Source organism: Elgaria multicarinata, chromosome 3 (genome assembly GCF_023053635.1).
Source record: "Elgaria multicarinata webbii isolate HBS135686 ecotype San Diego chromosome 3, rElgMul1.1.pri, whole genome shotgun sequence".
Taxonomy (NCBI): Eukaryota; Metazoa; Chordata; class Lepidosauria; order Squamata; family Anguidae; genus Elgaria; species Elgaria multicarinata.
The window spans coordinates 50,954,490-50,974,581 of record NC_086173.1 but is presented as its reverse complement, the minus strand read 5'-3'; the positions used below and the strand labels follow the sequence as shown (position 1 = coordinate 50,974,581).

Here is a 20,092-nt window from a genome sequence, read left to right as displayed (position 1 = left end):
TGGAATCTCCCATTGAAATCAGTGTGACCTTTGTAAGTCAACATGATTGCAATGCAGCTGTGAGGACCTCAGGTGCTTGAGACGTGTCTGGGTCACTTTTTTGTTTTTTGTCTCAGCTAGAACATTAGTTGCCCATTGTTTGAATTGGGAGCGATAAGAAGCATCTCTATGAATACGTAATGCTGATCTTCTTTATATCTGAGTGCCTTCTAAAAGGAAATTAGGGTTTCACATCAGTATTATATCCTGGTACATACTCCAGACACACACAAAAAGAAAACATTCCAAAACTAAAGGAAAGAAAGAAAAAAGCCATTTTGATTCATTTAGCCAACAAGATTCTCAAACCGTTGTTTGAAATTATCTCACAGCCTCTATATGGGTTAAGTAAATTTAGCTTGATGCTGATCTTCTATCATGTACCCCAGTTCACACCCTTGGGGCTGGTTGAAGGCATTTTGTTGCTAGAGGAGCACCAAATGGCACACACACACACACCCAAGTCAAGAGGCAAAGTACTCAAGTTATTTTTGCACCTGAGGCCAAAAACCAGGGTGCCTCTTCTGCCACCCTGGCAGTAAAAATACAGCAATAATATATTAAATAATTAACAATTTACCCTTTCATGACATGTGCAAACAGCTGCCGGAGGTGGCCACGTCATTCTGCCTTGAGGCAGGGCCAGCCCTGTTTTCTGGACTGATTAACTAGGAATAGCTACCAGCGCTTTGAGATCTGGCCTATTCCTGCAAGTACATAGGAATCAGAGAATGAGGCAGGCAACCAGTATTTATATGTTGAGCATAGAGAGAGAACTTCAACTCTGAAGAGCATCAGTGCTGTGAAGGCAGATGGTTTGAACATGAGTTCATTTAGAGTCATCATATTTGGTGGTAACCCTGGCCAAAACAGTGGCTGTCTTATTACAAAGACAAGGAAGGGGGGAAATACAGGTATTTGCTTTTGTTTTTTGTCCTGCTAGTTGGATTGGGCAGTTTCTCTTTCTTAGATGTTATGTGCCCCTGCATAAGAATTGGGGCATTTCATTGGAAAGAGGGAGAGAGTGTATCAGTGGTAGAGCATACGTTTTGCATGAAGAAGGCCCCAGTGCCTGGTACCCAGTTGAAAAGATCAGTAGGTGAGGAGAAGAAACTTTTCTGCCTGGCACTGCTCCAGGTCAGAGTAGAGCAGGAGTAGGCAACCTGGCACCTTCCAGGACTTCTGGACCACAACCCGTAGAATCCCTAACTATTGGCCATGTTACCTGGGGCTTAAGCGGATTGTAGTCCAAACATCTGGAGAAGCATTAGGTTGCTTAACCCTGGAGTAGACAATCCTGGGGTAAATGGGCAGATGGGCTGACCTGGTATATGGCAACTTTCTGTGATTACCAAATCATCCGATGACACTTTCAAGAGAAGGGCCATAGCTCAGGGTAGGGCACATGCTTTGCTTGGAAAAGGTCCCAGGTTCAATCCCTGGCATATCCAGGTAAATCTGAGAAAGCCCCCTTCCTCAAACCCTGTAGAGCTGCTGCCAGTCAGAGCACTGAGCTTGATGGACCACAGTGGTCTGGCAGTATCAGGCAGCTTTTTAGAACAAATAACAGGGAAAAGGCACACAAAAGGGGAAATTATGGGCCACTTCGCACATTTTGAAATTTCTATATTGACAGTGCTTTGGCATGGGAGATTATGGGCAGCTTGTTGTGTGCAATGATCCTATATGTTTTTCTTCTTCTGCATGTACAAGCAATGTATATGCGCTAGGAAGCTGCTGTCAGTTATGGCTTGCCAGCGTGTGCACATGTGATTGTCATAGGAAGGGATCTACATTGGATTCTATGTTACTTTGTATGTGGGGTTTAGAGATATGCATTCTGAGATGTGGCCCTTATTAGGTGGGGATATGATGCCAAGAAATAGCAGGGAGGGGTTAAAAACATGCAGTTGGAATTGATTTTTCCAATGTAATAGCCACAAAATAAGGAAGTCCAGAGATATGTCTCACTGTCAGGTAGCATGGGATCCTGGGAGCCATTTTTGGGGAAATTCGAAATAGATGCAATATTTTCTTACCAACCCAAAACTTATTTTACTGCTTTAACAACATAAAATGCACCATATATAACTTGGTATATAAGCTTGTACTAATTGACATATTTATGAACTTTACAGATTAATCTTATGCATGTTTACTCAGAAGTAAGATCTACTCTGTTTTGGAGAGTTTACTCTCAAGTAAACACACCTAAGATTACAGCTTTGAAAGTCTGAATGCCTTACAGTAGGTGCATAGGAAGCTGCCTTATACTGAATCAGACCCTTGGTCCATCTAGCCCAGTATTGTCGACACTGACTGGCAGTAGTTTTCCAAGGTTTCAGGTAGGAATTTTTCCTGCCCTACCTGGTGATGCTGGGGATCGAATCTTGGACCTTCCACATGCAAAGCATGTGCTCTACCACTTAGCCTCAGACTCTCCCAATGCATACAATTCTGTGCATTGTTACTCAGAAGTAAGCCCATTGAGTTGAGTGGGCTAATTCTCAGGAAAGTGTATATAGGATTGCAAAGGACAGCAGACGCAAAAGACTTGCTTCTAGTATCTCCAAACTAGATCAGAGTTCACCAGAAGGAGGCAAGCAAGAATACTCGAGAAAAGGAAGGTCCTGTATACGTCTCCCATGAAGACAGCAGCAACTTCTAGTTGCAGAAATGCATCTATGTCTTTATTTATTTATTACATTTATATCCCGCCTTTTTTCCTCCAAGGAACCCAAGGCAGCATACATAATCCTCCTCCTCCTCATTTTATCCTCACAAAACAACCCTGTGAGGTAGGCTAGGCTGAGAGTCTGTGACTGGCCCAAAGTCACCCAGTGAGTTTCCATGGCTGAGTGGGGACTAGAACCCAGATCTCCCAACTCCCAGTCCAACACTAGCCACTACACCACATTGGCTCTCACTATACCACACTGGCGTATAGCAGCCTTCCCTAATGTGGTGACCCCCAGATGTATTGAACCACAATTCCCAGCATCCCTGGCCAGTACAACCAACTTCTGGAGCACATCAGGTTGCCTACTCCTGTTTTACTGTGACTGTTAAAGCCCATGCCCTTCATGCGTGCCTTTGGGGCACACAAGTGAGGTTTGAGTCAACTGTAGCAAGACCTACCAAAGGATTTTCTTTCCAGGCTGGGTATCATCCTTAAAAGGCCAGCCATGTGAGTCTAGGAGAAAGGATTTGCAATGTACTGTTGCGATTAAAATTTGCTAAATGCGCTAGACTGGTCTGGGCAGTAAAGGAATGGCATGAGAAATATCAACTTGGCCGCCGAGGCACAGGGGCCCCGCCATAGCAGGAGGAGAACAGGCATACCGTGTGGAAGATCCCAGGTTTTATCCCAATATCTTCATTTTTTTTAAAAAAAAATCTCAGGTGCCAGGGTAGAGACCATGGAGTTCCAAAGCTGCCAAATGTTAACATGAAGTTGGAACATGCCCTGATGTGGTCCTTCATTCATGGGGGCTTCTGCAGCCACCTATTTTTATACCAAGTCACCAAGTAAGTCCACAATAAATTAATTCCCAAGTAAGCCCTCCATGTGCGCAAGGGTGAGTTGTGATGTGGTAAAGTAGATTACATGATCAGAAGACACCTTAAACCATGGCTTTAACTGCAGTGAATAAGGCCTTTTGCCTTAGTCACCACAGTTTAAGGTGTCTTCTGAACACGACCTGACTTCCTGGCTTAACCACCGGGGTTAAAGCCATGGTTTAAGGTGTCTTCTGAATGGGGCCACACACACAAAGAAGAAAAATCCCCCCAATAAAGTATCTTGTCTAAAATACTGAATAGGTCTGATATTGTCCCCCCACTTGATGGTTTTACCCATCATGCTACCCTTGTAGATGGTCTGTGCAAGTGGCAGAGATGAAGCCCAACAGCAAGGAGAGGGAACAGATAGGAGAAGGTTGGTTTGGTGAGCAGCAGGGGTGTTTATCCCGGCCAGTGGTGCAGAACCTTTTTCCTCCAGAGGGCTGCTTTCCATTTTGGAGAAGCGGGGGGGGGGCACATTCCAGAGGTGGGTGGGGCTGAAGGCAAAGGGGGAGGGGCCAAAGCCAAGAGTGGGAGGGCAAAATGCCCCAAAGACTGACCTGTATTGCGTTAAAAGCTCCTACTGCTAGCAACTGAGGTTTAGGAGAGGTATTTCAATCTTTTTGAATTTGGGTGGGAGGGGGAACTGCGAAAGCCAGGAAGTCATCAAATGACTATCAGCGAGGGAAGGAGTTGTGATCATCTAGGTAGCCCTTAGAGGAGCAGATTTGTTCCCTGGATCTGAGTTTCTGCACTCCTGGTCTAGGCCAAGGCAGACACGGCTGAAAAGTTCTGCAGAAGTGTTCAGTAGAACTTGGGTGTAATTTATTTCCTTTCCTCCGCGGCTCGAGCAGAAGGGATTGCCTGGGCACGGTGCAGCAATTAGGAGCCACTGAGTTCATTAGCTGGCAGCTGAAGGAAGGCCTGGGACAGCAGGGATGCGCTCTCACCTGTCACGGGCTAGATGAAGAGCTCCTTCTGGGAGCGATGGATCCGCCTGCAGTTGTGACTTTGCAGCCGCCGTTTAGGAGGCCTGTCCTTAATGCTCAGCCGTGCACGTTGTGGGAGGGGGGGAGCAGCGGACAGGTGTTCCGGCAGCTTGCCTCTCCTTCCTCGCCACACGCTGCAGAGAGCCTATTTGTCTGAAGGGTGTCTTCGTTTGGAAAGGCGATGCGGTGGGCTTGATGGTGGGAGGGTAGAAGGGAGCGCGCTGGAAAGGAACGGAGATGCTGCCCAGATGCTGCCGGGAGTTCAAATCTCAGAGTAAACAACGTGCCTTTTACTCCAGAGGAAAAGAGAAAGTTGAATGAGGGGTGGGGCAGGAACAATATATATATTCTGGGCCAGTCAGCTCCTAAGCATGTGTGTCTCCTTGCTTCCCCACCCTAAGGTTAAATCCAGGGGCCTTCCTTTCTAAAAGGGTGCGAGCGTTTCCTTCCTCCAGAGAGTGTTGGCCGGTCCCTGCCAGAAGGTGCGGATTTGAATGGGGAGCAGAATTTCACTTGTTTGCGGGTCTCCTGCCTCCACTCTCACCTCCTGAGCGGAGAGAAAGCAGGTTTCCAAGTCCCTGAGCAGATGGCTCAGTCTGGTGACTAATGAGCTGTTATCTCTGCCAGTTCTGGCCTCTCACTAGGATGCATGCTTGAAGTGGAAACCTGGGGAAGTTTTTGATCTTTGCTTGTATTTAGCCTGCTTCGGAAACAGAGCTGCTGATAAACAGCCTGTTAGAAGTCTGCCGATGGGGCAGATCACTGAATAGCAGGGCACGTGTAAAAATCCAAACGCTCGTGAGCACAATTGGTGAGGGGGGGCAGGATGGCGACTGAGCTGTTACTCTTAAGATGCCCAAATTACTGTAGCAGGTTCGCCTAAGCGGCTCCATTCCCAGCCTTGCATACCCTAGTCTCCATTGAGTATCTAGGTGCCTTAAGTCCAACCTGAGCTATCTAGTTCTTGGGTTCTTTAAAGGTGCACTGTTTCCTTGACCTGCAATAGAGAAGGCCAATGGATGGACCAGGTAATTGAATCTCTTACTGCTCAGTGAGGGCTGTAAAGCCCTTGGCCACTCATGAAGAAGTCAGGGGTTGTGTGGCAAAATAGGATTCTGAGCTGTAGAGTACTGTGCCTCCATAGATTTTGGAAGCTGGTCTACAGGAGGGTGTAAAAATGGGGAGGTGTAACCTGTTCCATGTCTGACCACATATGACTTCCAGTAGATCAAGTACTGATTTCGAGGAGGACGGGTTGAACTTGGTCCTCCCATATGGGGTCCAATTGGGACTCTACCACAATCTTCCAAGAACGTTGTTGGTTGCTTTAACCGACTAGCCAGTGTAATTGTAACTGTGAGGTCCTATGAATAATTGTATTAATTCTCTGGTCAAGCTGATGATGTACATCCAGAAAGACACTGCTTCTGAGGCTGTGTTCATGTGAACAGACATGCCTGAGGGTTTATTCCAGATTAGCCTCCTTACTTTGCAAGTGTTCGCGTCAGTGCAGAGCGAGGAGGGTGTATCTCATGCGAAAGCAGTTGCTGAAGAAGTCGTGTTTGGTTTTAAAGGACTTGACACAGTCAAGTAATGTGCTCTGATTTTTACACATGAATGTCACCTACGGAGCTGTTGGAAGGACTTCGGGGCGGCCCTTTGATGCCACTCATAGTGATTACCACCCCCAACTTCACTTTAAGCTTTGACTTTGTATGGATGTGGAATGCCTTCAAGTGGAGCAAGATGGGTTTACAGAGCTGAAAGAAAGTGTGGCAAATAACATCTAAGAGAACCATGTTAAAGGGGGTGGGGTGGGGGTTTGGAATTGAAGGCAGAGAAAATTGGGTGGATGAAACCAACATATATAAAATGAGCAACCTTTTCATGGCTTTTTGCATTTTGTATGCGTTTGGAAGAGGGAGGCTTGAAAGTACAAAATGTATCACAAATCTGCTGTAAACTGCAATTATTATTATTATTATTTTAAAAAGACATTGGCAAATGCATGGGAGTGATCCATGCAAGGCAATTAACTGATACATGTAAGAGATGCAGCTTCACACTGAGCCTGATAATGTGGTCTTTGAGCACTTTGCAATTGCTTTATGATTTCTTGGTATCTTCAGCTAAAGCAGCCAATGCTGGCCATTGCAAAAAAAAGAGAATGATTACCCAAATGCAGTAGAGGCTGGTGGTCTGGAATCAGTGCTGTGAATCCATTCTGGGTTTTAGTCAGAATGAACCAGAACTCTTAAGGAGCTATCAAAGGTGCTGAATCCTAACCCCAAAATAAGTTCAGGACCTTGGATAACTCCTTTAGTGGTTCTGACTTAAACCCAGAAAGGATTCATAGACCCACTGAAATCGGAGCCACCAGGCTCTTGCATGGTTATGCTGCTTCACCATAAATGTGAGAATGGACAAATAAGGTTGGACTAATGATGCAGATGTCTGGCTTGTGTCGATGGCTAGTAGTCAAGCTACTCTGACTACTCCGACCTTTCTTATTGCAATAGCCAGACTTCACCCATATCCCCAAACAGTCCTTTCTTCTTCCACGCAGGGGTGGGAAACTTCTGGCGCTCCAGAATTTTTTTGCCTGTAACACTCATGATCCCTCACCACTTTTATGTTAGCTAGGGCACATGGGAGTTGTAGGCCAAAAAAATCCAGAGGACCACAGGCTGCCCACCCCTGTATGAGGATGATTACTTAATAAACTCTCTTTAGCTTCTGCCAGGTTTAATGCACTTATTGTAATGGAGAAATCCTTTTGGGGAGATTATATTTGAAACCCAAGCTATAAATTCAAAACTGAACCCAAGGTTGCCACAAAAACATGTTAAATGAGACACTTCCCAGGAGATAGTGTGGTGTGTGTGTGTGTGTGTGTGACTCATACCCATTGTCCTTGCAATCTCATAATAACTTCCTTCCAAATGAATAAGTGAATTGTGAGAAATCAAAAACAAACCCCTTCTGGGAAAATGCTGTCCATCGTGACTCCAATCCAGTTGTGAGTGTAAGAATGCTATTTATTTATCGGCCTGATTTCATTTTCAAGTTCTTGAGGGCCAGCTCAGCAAACTACCATCAATGCAGATCCAGACTAGAGAGGTTTAAATTTGTATTCATTTTTGAAATAATGTGAATGTCATTGTCAGTACTTTCTGCATTTAATTTCCTTCTGATTTTACTGTTTCCAGTTGTCTCCCGCCCCCACCGTATGTACTGTATATAAACCTGAAACTCTCCGTAACACTCCATGCATCTGATGAGTCCACAAAATCTTGTGCCAGGATAAATTTGTTAGCCTTTAAGGAGCCAAAAAACCCACCTTTCTTGCTTTTCTGCAATGGGCAGATCTGACTATTCTCCGAAAATGTTTACTCTGTTGTTTTCATGATGCCATTTCTCTTCATAGTTTACTAATAAAAAAACAACATTTTTGGTTAAACTACAAGCCCCAATATAACCCCATGTGCCTAGATGCTCAGAAACATTGACTGGCTTGAAAAGGTGTGAATACTCCTGGGTGCAGTTGGAAGGAATACACTTGTAGAGAGTGGGTGTAATAGACCTGATGGCCACCAATTTGGATGGCTTTAAAAGGGGGTTGGATAAATTCCAGGAGGAGAAGGCTATCAACGGCTAGTAGTCCTGATGGTTGTGTGCTACCTCCAGTGTCCAAGGCAGTAAGCCTGTGTGCACTAGTAGCTGAGGAACATGGGTGGGAGGGTGCTGTTGCACTGTGTCCTGCTTTGTTTTGTCCCTGGCCGACAGCTGGTTGGCCACTGTGTGAACAGAGTGCTGGACTAGATGTACCCTCAGCCTGATGTTCTTATGACCTTGCACTCAAGATACATTCTTCTTGGCACTCTTTCCAAGGGAGTCACACTCACCCCAGGTGGGTAGGGGGTTGGTTGGAATAACAGTTTAGTGCGCCGTGGACAGCTAATGACTTCTGTGGTATACAGCATATCAGAAGAGATCCCTGTATAAAAAGGGGTGGTCGCACCACTTTAGCTGAGCAAGGTTTTGACACGGATACCTTTCATTCCTAAACTTGGCATGTTAGAATCTCCCCCGGGGTCTTGCTAAACCAGTTGGGTGGCTCTGCCATCTCTTAAATTCCTTCTGCAAGCCTGCTCCTGTGAACCAAAATAGGTAACAGGGTGATGGGTGGAGGAAACAGTTACGGCTTCTCCTTGTCTCGCGGCACGTGTGGGTGAGCCAATTCTATCTAAGTTCAGACTTGATGAAGGCCACACGCCGACAGTTGTTTCAGTAGAATGTGTTAGGCTTTAAGGTGCAAGTTGAACACAAAAGAAGAGGATAATGTCAGGATGCTGTGAGCAACTTTATTAATGAAAAGCCAAAATCTTTAAGGTGCACCAAGACTCGTTTGTTGTTTTTGCTGCAATAAACTAGCATGGCCTCCCGACTCTGGCAATTATTTCTGGAAAGTAAAAGGAGCAACTGCCCTTGCTTAGCACAGGGGAGTGAGCCTCAATCCTGCTTGATAAGTTTGCGAACAGCGCAATCCTATTTACGCTTACTCCGAAGTCAGTCTCATTGAGTTCAGTGGGCCTTACTTCCAAGTAAGTGGATATAGGATTGCAGCCTAAGTGTACAAACGTAACACAGGAAAGAGTCAGCCCTGTCGTGGGGAAGGGAAGAGCGGTTTGCTACACTTCCGTAATTGCATCTGCTTTCCCAAGTGGATGGAGCGGTGTACTTAAGTATAGATCAGGCTGCAAGTTGCTTCAGGCTCAGTCTATTTCACTTCCAAGAAGATAGCCTGGTTGTGGTGGAGAATCTGTCTGTGCCTGCAAAAGAAAAGAAAAAAAGTTTGCTCTAGTACTGAAGAGGCAGAACTGTGTATATAGCCCAAAGAAAAATGGATTGTAGAAAATGTTCTTGAAAATGTTCAGTGCAGTGGGGGAAACAAAGCAGGCCTGCTTGTTTTTCTTTTCTTCTTTTTAAAAGGCACAATGGATGTGTGGATAAGCACCCAATTTTCAAACACTAACCGCATCATTTAAAAACTTTATGTGGGAGAGCTGGGAGCACGTTGTTTTGCTGTTAGTTGTTATCTAAAATGAATTACTCCCTCTAATAGTGAACTCCATTGGTGAGTGCTGATAGGATTGTAGCCAAAATGGAGCCACCGAGAAATAAGAACGGGGTCTCAGCATGTTCTGGGGAACCCTCAAGTTTGTGGAAGTAGAAAAAATTGTGTGGAGCGGAAACTAAGGGGGCAAAAATAAACCAAACAGCCCAGTGAGGACTGAGCATTCTCAGTGACTGACAATGCCAGGTGTCTGTTTTGGGGGGAAGGGGGAGGAAGAACGGAATGGAAAACCTGGGAAGAGGACATGATTGACCACACACAACTCTGAACAGGAGTGCGCCGCACAACAACATTTTATTACAGTTCCCACTGTAATCAATTAGATGTAACAAGAGCAACACTTAAAATAGTCCCCACACTGTTCTGTACATTGGAGATAGGTGTGTGTTGTTTATCATGGACACTGTCCAGTTGGTACCTGCAACAGTCACACCAAATGTACATACATTTATGTTAGGACTACAACATCAGTTATGCTTTTTGGATGGGTTTTCAAAGAAATAATCTTTTTTGTTGATTTTCACTAAAAAGAGGGGAACGCAGCATTGAAAACCCTGTAAACCTATAGGAGGAATAATAATGTAAAAAAGGGAAGACAGGCACATGTACAGCAATAGAAGTAATAGACGTCCAGGAGGTTGTAGAATAGGATTATACAAGAGCAGCCATGAAGTTATACGAAGTTAGAACATTGGCTAGACCAATCTATGTTGGATGTTGAATCTGGTGCCCTCCAAATGTGTTGGATTAAAACTCACAGCATCGGGGAGGGGGCGAACCTGACAGTTTTGCACATCTAGAAGGCACCAGGTTACGGAAAGTTAGCATAAACTGAATGGATACAATTAATCCTCTTCAGGACCTTACTGATTACATCTTCTTTCATCTCCATTACCTAAGGCTCACACAAACTTTCAGCTGCATTTTACTTTGTGTAAAATGGTTGCCTACTTTAGACAGTGATTACAAAAGCAGCTTGCTAATTAAGTGCTATCTATTTGTCAATGTCATGAATAGCTAAATATGTACTGTATCCATTTTTATTTGTTGACATTTACATCCTGCCTTTTCTCCAAGGAGCTCAAGGCAATGCACATGATTCTCTTCTCTGCCCCCACCTGATTGCTATTTTATGTTCACAACAACCCTGTGAGGTAGGCTGGGCTGAGAGATATTGACTTGGCTCAAGGTCACCTGGTGAGCATCATGGCTGAGTGCGCCTCAGGGGGATTTGAACCTGTGTTTCTCCAGCTCTAGTCTGTCACTGTAGGTGCTACAAGTTCATTTTGACCCTTTGGCCATAGCAACTCTGGATGCCCTTTTGTTTGTAAAAAAGAAAAAGAAAACCTGGGGGAGGGGGGCACATATTCATCCTGGTTGCCTGTGTTACTAAATTCAATATAATTGTTATAACATGAAGAATACAGAATTAAAATGTGTGTTTGTATGTAGGCACACACACTGCTCCTCATAGTGCTTATGGACCCATTGTTGTATTTTGAAACCCTGGATAGCTGTGGTGACCAGGAGCCTATTTTCCCCGTCCCATAAACATTGCCACCAAAGACATATGGATGCCTTTTTTTTCCTGGTGGAAAGAACTGTCTATAGCAAGCAGTATGCAGCAAGCGACTGAAATGGTCTTATTCTTTAAAAGAAAAGAAGGAGGCTAGCTAATTAAAATAAGCTGCAACGTAGCTTAGTGATGAACCCTCAGTTAATTCTTCCCCCACCTTTCTTGTGTGTGTGTGTGCACGTGTGTCTTCTTGAAACTGGAGAAGGGGCGGCAGAAGAAGGCCCGGCTGCTTGAAAATGGGGAAGGTTCCAAGGATTCAGACAGCTCAGCGGGCCGACGGGGCAGCTTGAGCCGGAAGCACGGACGATGGAAGAGTCGCCCAGACAATCCCGGTGTCCTGGTGGCCAAAGTGGTGAGAGCCGTCACGGTGAAGCACAAACCCGGGCGCCGGCTGCCTGTCTACTTGGACTCCTCGAGTCAGAGGAACCTGACGGAGCTCCGAGGGGACGTCCAGCTGTCTGTCTTCCAGCACGGGGACACCGGCAGTGTGGAAGGAGCGCCCCAGCCCACGGAGAACAACTTCACTCCCAAGTGTGAGATCACGGGCAAGGATGCGCTGTCTGCATTAGCCAGAGCCAACAGTAAGCAGTGCCAGCAGGAGATTGCCAATGTGGTGTGCTTGCACCAAGCCGGGAACCTCATGCCGCACTCGGTGCCCCGGCAGTGCCAACTCTCAGGTGAGTGCTGAGTTTACCTCTAAGCATTAGTATGGCATTGGCAGCCAGGTGTTTCTTGGATCCTATGTGTCCCTTTGTCTCAGGGCAGGGTTATTTGCCCTCTGTATGCACACAGAGTGTGCAACCATTGTCTCCATTGCTGGCTCCAGGTTTGTGAGGGCCCTTGGGCAAGACACCCTTAATGGCTCCCCTCCCTCAGTGTATCTGCCTTCTCCCCACCATTGTCCCTACCTGCTATGGCTCCTCACCCTCTTTCTCATCATTGCCACCACCTGCTTGCTTGACAGGATGAGCAACTCCAAGGGGTTCTTGCCAGTGGGTCCCCACTGGTTTGGGAGCCCTCAGCCGCTGCCCAACCATGCCTACCCTTGATGCCAACTCCAATTGCCTTGCACACACACGCATGAAGCTGCCTTGCGCTGAGCCAGATGGTTGGTCCATATCTTCTGACTAGCTGAGGCTCTACAAGGGGATTCTGCTGCAGGTCTTTCCCAGCCCTGCTGCTTTAACTGGGGTTGAACTCAAGACCTTTGATGTACAAATAATCTTCTCTGCTACTTGGCCATGGCCAGAGAGAGAGAGAGAGAGCAGCGAATTTTATAACCTGCCTTTAGCCCTTGATTAAATGAGGCACAGATCCGTTGGTATTAGTTCAGTGTCTCTTGAGTTGCCAGTCAGCTAGAAGGAGAAGGAAAAAGCAACCCTCTACCAGAAGATTGTACTGTGAGATGTGGTCTGAGGGCACATGATGCAGCTGCTATATGGAAGCTAAGCTGATCTGAATGTGGTCAGTGCCTGGATGCGAGACCACCTTGGGAACCCTAATTTAACTGCCATGATGGAAGAAAGGCTTGATATAAACCAATAAACAATCTGCCTTGCTCCTTTGCTTTTAGCAAGGAGTGGGGAATCTTTATTTCTGTCGGGAACTTCATTCCCTTGGGGGTTCATCTAACCTACCAGGGGCCACATGATGGCATTGGGCAAGGTGCAAGCCATCTGCGGTGGAGCAGGGACCATAGTGGGCAGGACCTTCCCTCTCTCTGGTTCTGATGCCCCCTTCTCTCTCCCCCTCCCCACCCACTGGGATGCTGGGGGAGGACAGATCTCTCTTTCAAGTGTTCTGAAATTCTTGCTCACTTAGGGTTTTTGAAATGAGGCTGAAGCCCACGGGTTACTTACTCTTGCTTTTAACAGAGGTTTGATGTGCATATTTTCATGGCATAGAGCTTAATTCGATCAACTACTCAGTGCTGCAGATCAAACTTACGTTAAACAGAGTGCTGCAGGAACCAGTTCAAAAATTGGTAACCCCAAGGCCAGGTGCAAAGGCAGCTCAGGAAGCCCATGCACAGATTTTGTGCCACGTGATCTTTTCCCCTCCTGCATACCACCCCTTTTATTCCATCATGCATGTGCTCAGAAATCCTGGTCATGGGTATTGCCATTTACATAGGCCTGAAGTCTGGTTTTCAATAAATTAGGTGAAACTGGAGCAGTATTACACTGCACAAGAATAAAAATTCTGCACCACTATCATGCAAATTCTATGCAAAGAAAAATTGAATTTTACACAGTTTGCCACTGCAAATCATACTCAGTCCCTCTGCCTTACCGTATTTTGTGAGGCCACACACTTTTGAAAGCTGTCATTGCAGCCTTGAGGTCTAGAAACTTGTGCCTCTGCATATGGGCTGGATTTTACCAGAGCATTGATGATATGCAGAGTGGTGGTGTATTGATAGGCAGTATCCTATTCAACACTCCCGCTAACGTAAATTCCCTTGCACTAGCATAAGCAACTTCTAGCAGAATGCAAAGAGTGTTTGCTGGCCCGACGGGACTTCACAGAAAACCCGTCATGTCAGCAAATGCTATTGATGTTGTGTTAAAGGTTGCTCACGCTAGTGCAATGTAATTTACATTAGTGGGAGCGCTGAATAGAACACCGCACACAGTGTGTCCCCTTCCTTGCTCCCTTGGTATTGGATTGTATATCTGTTTCTTTCTTTCTTTTTTCCTTCTTGTTTATTTATTTATTTATTTATTTACAATATTTGGGTTTTTTAATTTTTTTTTTTTAAAATTTTAGAAAATTAATACTCTATTCCCCCCCAACATGCTATAGTCCAGGTATTCAATAATTATAATAAATCAAGGCAGAAAAATACAGAATACATTATTCACATGAACCAGAGAGACCGATATGTTATGAAATTGAGTGTTAACGACATGCATAATAAATTGATCCCAAGTCATAGCGAATGTATCGTGTTTCCTACTTCCTTTTGCCAGTTGTAACTTGTTTGTTAATTTTTCAGATAAGGCCATCTTCCAAACCTGAGTCCACCAAGCATCCAGTGATCCTTAGGTCCTTCCAAAATTGAGCAATGACCAGTTTAGCTGCTGCCAACAAAAATCCAGCCAATGGCTTAAAGGAGCAGTTTTTGTTCTTCCCCAGAAATAGCCCTAAAAGTGCCAACTCCAGTGTTCTCTCCCACTGCTGGCCAAGTATCTTATTTCACCAAAGACTGCAGTCCAAAACTTTGGCACTTTTACACAGGACCACCACATCTGCTGGGTAGAACCTGGTTCCTGGCATCCCCTCCGGCACAATCTTGACCATTCCTGGTGAATGTGTGCTAACCGAACAGGGGTCATGTACTGTTTTTGAAGAACCTTCAAAGCTTGTTCCCTCATATTAATAGATACTGATTTAAATGGGGAGTTTTTCCAGCATTGAGTTCCATAAAGCATCCATTTCTGTTTCTCAGTCCAGTTCCCATATTTGTTTGAAACTGTTGGTTGAACCCATATCTAAATCGATTAGCACTTTGTAAATATGTGACACCAGGCCTTTCTCCCCCTTGCCGAGAAGTTTAAATAGGGATTCAAATGGTATTAAATTTCTCAGGGCCTGCTCTTCAATATCTGCTCTCCTAATAAACGTACCTATTTGATACCATGCCAGCTTCCTTCAAGTGAGTTCTCCAAAACTCCCTGGGAAGGGGCTGAGCATTCAGGTAAAATTCTTTCAACCTGTAGAGCCCCTTTTGTTTAAAGGCCACTATATCCATTGGACAATCTTTGTTATGGAAGGCCAGGTGACAATATAAGGGAATCATAGGGGATATCCCTGGTAGTAATCTTTTTCTTTCTAACACCTCAGAAACACACATAGCTGTCCCTATGTCCCTTTGGGTTATTCTTCCACAGTATATGCCCAGGAGCAGGGTAAGAATAGAGCTTTACTCCTGGCCAAAAAGCCACTTGGAGCTGAAAAGGTCCCCTCCTTTCTCCTTCCTGCTCAAATCACACTGATCCTATGCATGATCCCTTTTGATCTGTGCAGGGAAAGTCAGCCCCGTAATCCAGTGGGATGAGAGCAGAATGCTGCAGGCCTCAGTGAGCAAGCCGGTTCGGATTGCCTACATGCTGGTAGTTCACGGGCGAGCCATCCGCCAGCTGAAGCGCCTCATCAAGGCCGTGTACCACCAGCAGCACTTCCTCTACATCCACGTGGACAAGGTAAGAGAGGAGGCCTCTCGAGCTGTGTGCAGATACCGCTTGGGAGCAGGAGGGGGAGCGGGAATGTGGAGCAACCGAGAGCCCAGAAATCACTTTTCCAAGCGGACCTGGGGCAGCCATCTCCCCACTGCTGTGCAGCACCGAGATCACACACAGCCTGCGAGTCCTCTGTGTGCATGTCACAGACAACTTGGAGCATGAAGGGATCTCTGTCCCTTCTGCTTTTGTTATGGCATATCGCAAAGCAATAAAACAATGAATATGCAAAGGGCTCTCTGCGCACTGTTTCTCACTGGGCTTTAATAATAATAATAAGCACTTAGAGAGGAACCTGCCATCTTCTTTAAAGCCTGTTGCGAGAGCCCACCTGCCTCCCCTCCGGGTCATCTGGTGCTCAGGAAGGACTTGAGGGCAGCGAGGAAAGGTATCCTTTCTCTCACTTTGGGTTGCATTCTGGAGCAGGAAAGCGCCTTTTGCCTTACCCAAAACCTAGTGTGCAACAAGGGGCTGTGTTGGTTGTGGTCCTCTGATGAGACTTCGGTTCCCTGGTAGAAGCCTTCAAAGGTGGGCAGGAGCAGTGCAAGTATACAGGACAGCCTTCTGCATGCTGGTGCCCTCCAGATGTTTTGAACTACAGCTCCTGTCTGCCACAGCCAGATGGTCACTGGCCAGGAATTCTAGGAGATGATGATGATGATGATGATGATGATGATGATGATGATGATGATTTACATCTGGAGGGCACCAATATAGGGAATGGTGACATAGAGCAGATGCTGAATGCCAGCTTTAGACTTCTCTCCTACTGACCTGCACTTCTCCAATTGCTCATTGACCTTTTTCTTCTTAAAGTTTCCAGAGTTCTATTCCAAAAGCCAGTGAAAGAGGCTCATTCAGGGAACAAAGTAACTTTTTTGGTGTGGGGTGTCTGTGGTGTGGTCCAGGGCATCTTTAGTTCAAAACATCACAACGAAAAGATACCCCTAACCTTGCCCTATTTTATTTAATTTCCTAACATTGATTCTTTTATATTTCCATCAGACCTCTTCAGTACATGGAGGCTTTTAATCAGATCTGGAAGTGTGAAACTCTTTGGGCTTTTTGTAAAAAATGTGTAAAGTTGAGAGAGACTAAAATTTTCTCCCCTACCCCAAGTTCTCTGTGCATGTTAAAGGACCTAAGGGAGGGGAGGAGTTGGCAGCCCCGGTGGGTAGCCACAAATAATGACTGGCTACTAAGCCAAGCCAAAATTTGTGAGCTTCTTGGGATGAACATAGCCTCATTCTCCGAAACAGCCAGCGAATCTCAACTGCACCACTTCAGTTTGCACCCCAGTGATGGCGGTGCGGTGTGTGTGTGTGTGTGTGTGTGTGTGTGTGTGTGTGTGTGTGTGTGTTAGGATTCCTACACGTAGAAAGCAAGCAAAGTTAGCCATCTGGATGTCTTTGTGCAGGGATTCTGGGAGTTGTAGTCCAAAACTTCGAACCTGAGGGCCTTCATCTGCAGCCTGAAGTAGTGCCATCCCAACACAGGCTGACCACCTTATCTCTTTAAAACTTTTGCTTATCCCTTTCAGCAAAAGCATTCAAGGCAGCTCACAGCACTAGCTAAAAACAAAAGACAAAAAAATCACTTTTAGCATGCAGCGTGTATGTTTGATCTTAGGATGACGGCACACAGTGACTAATATGGGTGCAAAGCAAATATGGGGGCTTAATGCATGCTTCCTAGGGTACACTGGGCTTTACTTTGAAAGCAAGAGGAACTACAGGAGTAGAATGGTCTAGAGGGCCACATTTGCATGGCTTACTGTTGCTGCTAAAGTAAATTAGGTTAATTGGGCATCTGTGCATCAGTTGATTGGTAGGGTTCCAGAACTCAGAAACGTAAAGCAAAGACTGGAGGAGGCAGAGGAGGCAGATGTTTTCATAATTGGGGGGACAGTAGTTGTGATGAGGCAAGGGATAAAAGGGAGGTGCAAAGACATTTTTTGCTGAGCCCTAGAAGTTCTTTTCTTCTCCTGTGTGCTTTTTCTTTCATTAGGATTTTGGTGTTTTTTTAGCAAGGAAAAGGGAAAGGAACCTCTCATGCAAGCACTGAGTCATTACTGACTCTTGGAGGGACACCAGCTTTTGCTGATGTTTTCTCGGCAGGCCTTATAGCGGGGTGGTTTGCCGTTGCCTTCCCCGGCCGTGATTACCTTTCCCCCAGCTAACTGGGTACTCATTTTACCGACCTCGGGAAGATGGAAGGCTGAGTCGACCCGAGCCGGCTGCTTGAAACCAGCTTCCGCTGGGATCGAACTCAGGCCGTGGGGAGAGTTTCAGTTGCAGAAACTGCTGCTTTACTGCTCTGCGCCACACGAGGCATTGTTTTAGCAAACAATGTCATCATTATTATTATTATTATTATTATTATTATTATTATTATTATTATTATTATTATATCTTTAACTGCTATAAATCTTGCAAATGAAAGCTGACATGTTGAAACGTTTGCCAAGGTCTGCCCTGCATGTCAGGGTTTTGCACTACCATGCATGTTCCTAGACCCCTTCAAGTAGGGTGACCATATGAAAAGGAGGACAGGGCTCTGTATCTTTAACAGTTGCATAGAGAAGGGGATTTCAGAAGGTGTAATTTGTATATAGAGAGAACCTGGTGAAATTCTCTCTTCATCACAACAGTTAAAGCTGCAGGAGCTATTCTAGAGTGACCATATTTATAAGAGGGCAGGGCACCTGCACCTTTAACTGTTGTGATGTAGAGCAAATTCACCAGGTTCCCCATATATACAAATGACACCTTCTGAAATTTCCTTTTCAATACAACTGTTAAAGATACAGGAGCCCTGTCCTCCTTTTCATATGGTCACCCTACCTTCAAGGAATGAAGGGCCCCAGTTAAACTGTGCTCCTCCTCGAGACGCCTAGTGGATGTGGCACTCAGTTTCCTCTCCTTTTCCCTGCCTCCACCACCACCTCACCAACCCCTGCAGCGTTCCGCTTACCTGCACCGCGAAGTGGTGGAGCTGGCCCAACACTATCCCAACATCCGGGTCACGCCCTGGCGCATGGTCACCATCTGGGGTGGGGCCAGCTTGCTGAAGATGTACCTGCGCAGCATGAAGGACCTGCTGGAGGTGAAAGACTGGACCTGGGACTATTTCATCAACCTCAGTGCCACCGACTACCCGACCAGGTCAGTTGTGGAGAGGGGGACAGATAGAGTAGGGGAGACTTGCAGGATCAGCAGAGGGTCTCACTCCCTGACACAGGGTGGCACAACGAGTTTCTCTTGTCATCTGGGTGCAAGAGGCCAGCCTTGCTGCATTGGCACAGAGCGACCATGGCTTTTAAATGAGACACTGGGACTGTTCAGACAACATGCTAAGCCATAGTGAGGCCACTAACCCTCTTGCAGCAATGGTTAGTGAGCGTGTTTAAACCATGGTTATGTAACCACCATGGTAAGGAATGGTTCACACGACCCGCTAAGGCATAATGTTTAGCTCAAAATGCTGAACCACTGTGGCTTAGCATGTCACCTGAACAGGGTCACTGAGGATGCTGGAACTGCAGTATCTGAACTTTGGCAGTATTCTGGGCTGGATGCTTAACAGAAAGTATGCAAGCAGCAAAGAAAATGGGTGTGACATCCTATTTGAGGGAGGGGGGCATTACAGACACATCTTGGGCTTATTGGCACATTTGGGTGGCTTGGATGCCTGGGCTCCTTTCTAACCCACATAATCCCTAGGAAATCTGCCACAATTAAGTTTCACAACTAACTGGTGGGTAAATGCTGAAATTTTGGAATTTGCTGCACATTTATGATAGGACAGGGGTCCCTGAGCAAGTCTGAATTTTATTTTTGTGCCATTTGGATCTCTCTCTGCCGCCTCCATCCTTTTTCATATACTCCAGGAAGACAGTGGTAGACGAAGTAAAACACCGTGAGAGTTTTACTTGTGGGCACTGGTTCACATTGGAGTTTCTGGTCGTCAAAGCATTACTCAGGCGTTTAAAAGCTGCTTTTCTCCATTGTCAAAGAGCCAACAAGTCCTGATGTTATACTCTTAGTCAGTCACTGCACTGTGGAAGTTTTGGGTTTAATGTTGATGCAAAGACTTTCCCATTTCCATGGAGTTGTTTCCTCTTCAAATTGCCCTTGTTGCATTCTCTACACACAGAAGCTAATTAAGAACATATGAAAATCCATGCTGGATCAGACCAAGGGTCCATCTAGTCCAGCATTATATTCACACAGTGGCCAACCAGCCATTGACCAGGAAGCCAGAGGCAGGACACAGGTGCAACAGCACCGTCCTGCCCATGTTCCCCAGCAACTCGTGTACATACATTTATTTATTTATTACTTTTTTTACATTTTTACATTTATTTATTACATTTATTACAGTAAACATGGGTTTACTGTCTCTGATACTGGAGGTAGCACATAACCATCAGGACTACTAGCCTTCTCCTCCAGGAATTTATCAAACTCCCTTTTAAAGCCATTCAAATTGGTGGCCGTCACTACATCTTGTGGTAGTGAGTTCCATAGTTTAACTATGGGCTGTGTGA

The 20,092-nt window shown here is 45.7% G+C and overlaps 1 protein-coding gene across 2 annotated transcripts in view; it reads left to right on the top strand.

Moving 5' to 3' along the window:
* The window catches only part of XYLT2 (xylosyltransferase 2), a 39,411-nt gene that overhangs the window by 6,007 nt on the left and 13,312 nt on the right, over positions 1–20,092 (top strand). Inside the window, exons 2-4 of one of the 2 annotated variants that reach the window (XM_063120242.1) lie at positions 11,508–11,979; positions 15,332–15,507; positions 18,505–18,707. In XM_063120242.1, the coding sequence (XP_062976312.1) occupies positions 11,508–11,979; positions 15,332–15,507; positions 18,505–18,707 (851 nt within the window). Of the gene's footprint in view, positions 1–11,504; positions 11,980–15,331; positions 15,508–18,504; positions 18,708–20,092 lie in introns of both variants that reach the window. The other variant, XM_063120241.1, reaches the window with a different exon arrangement.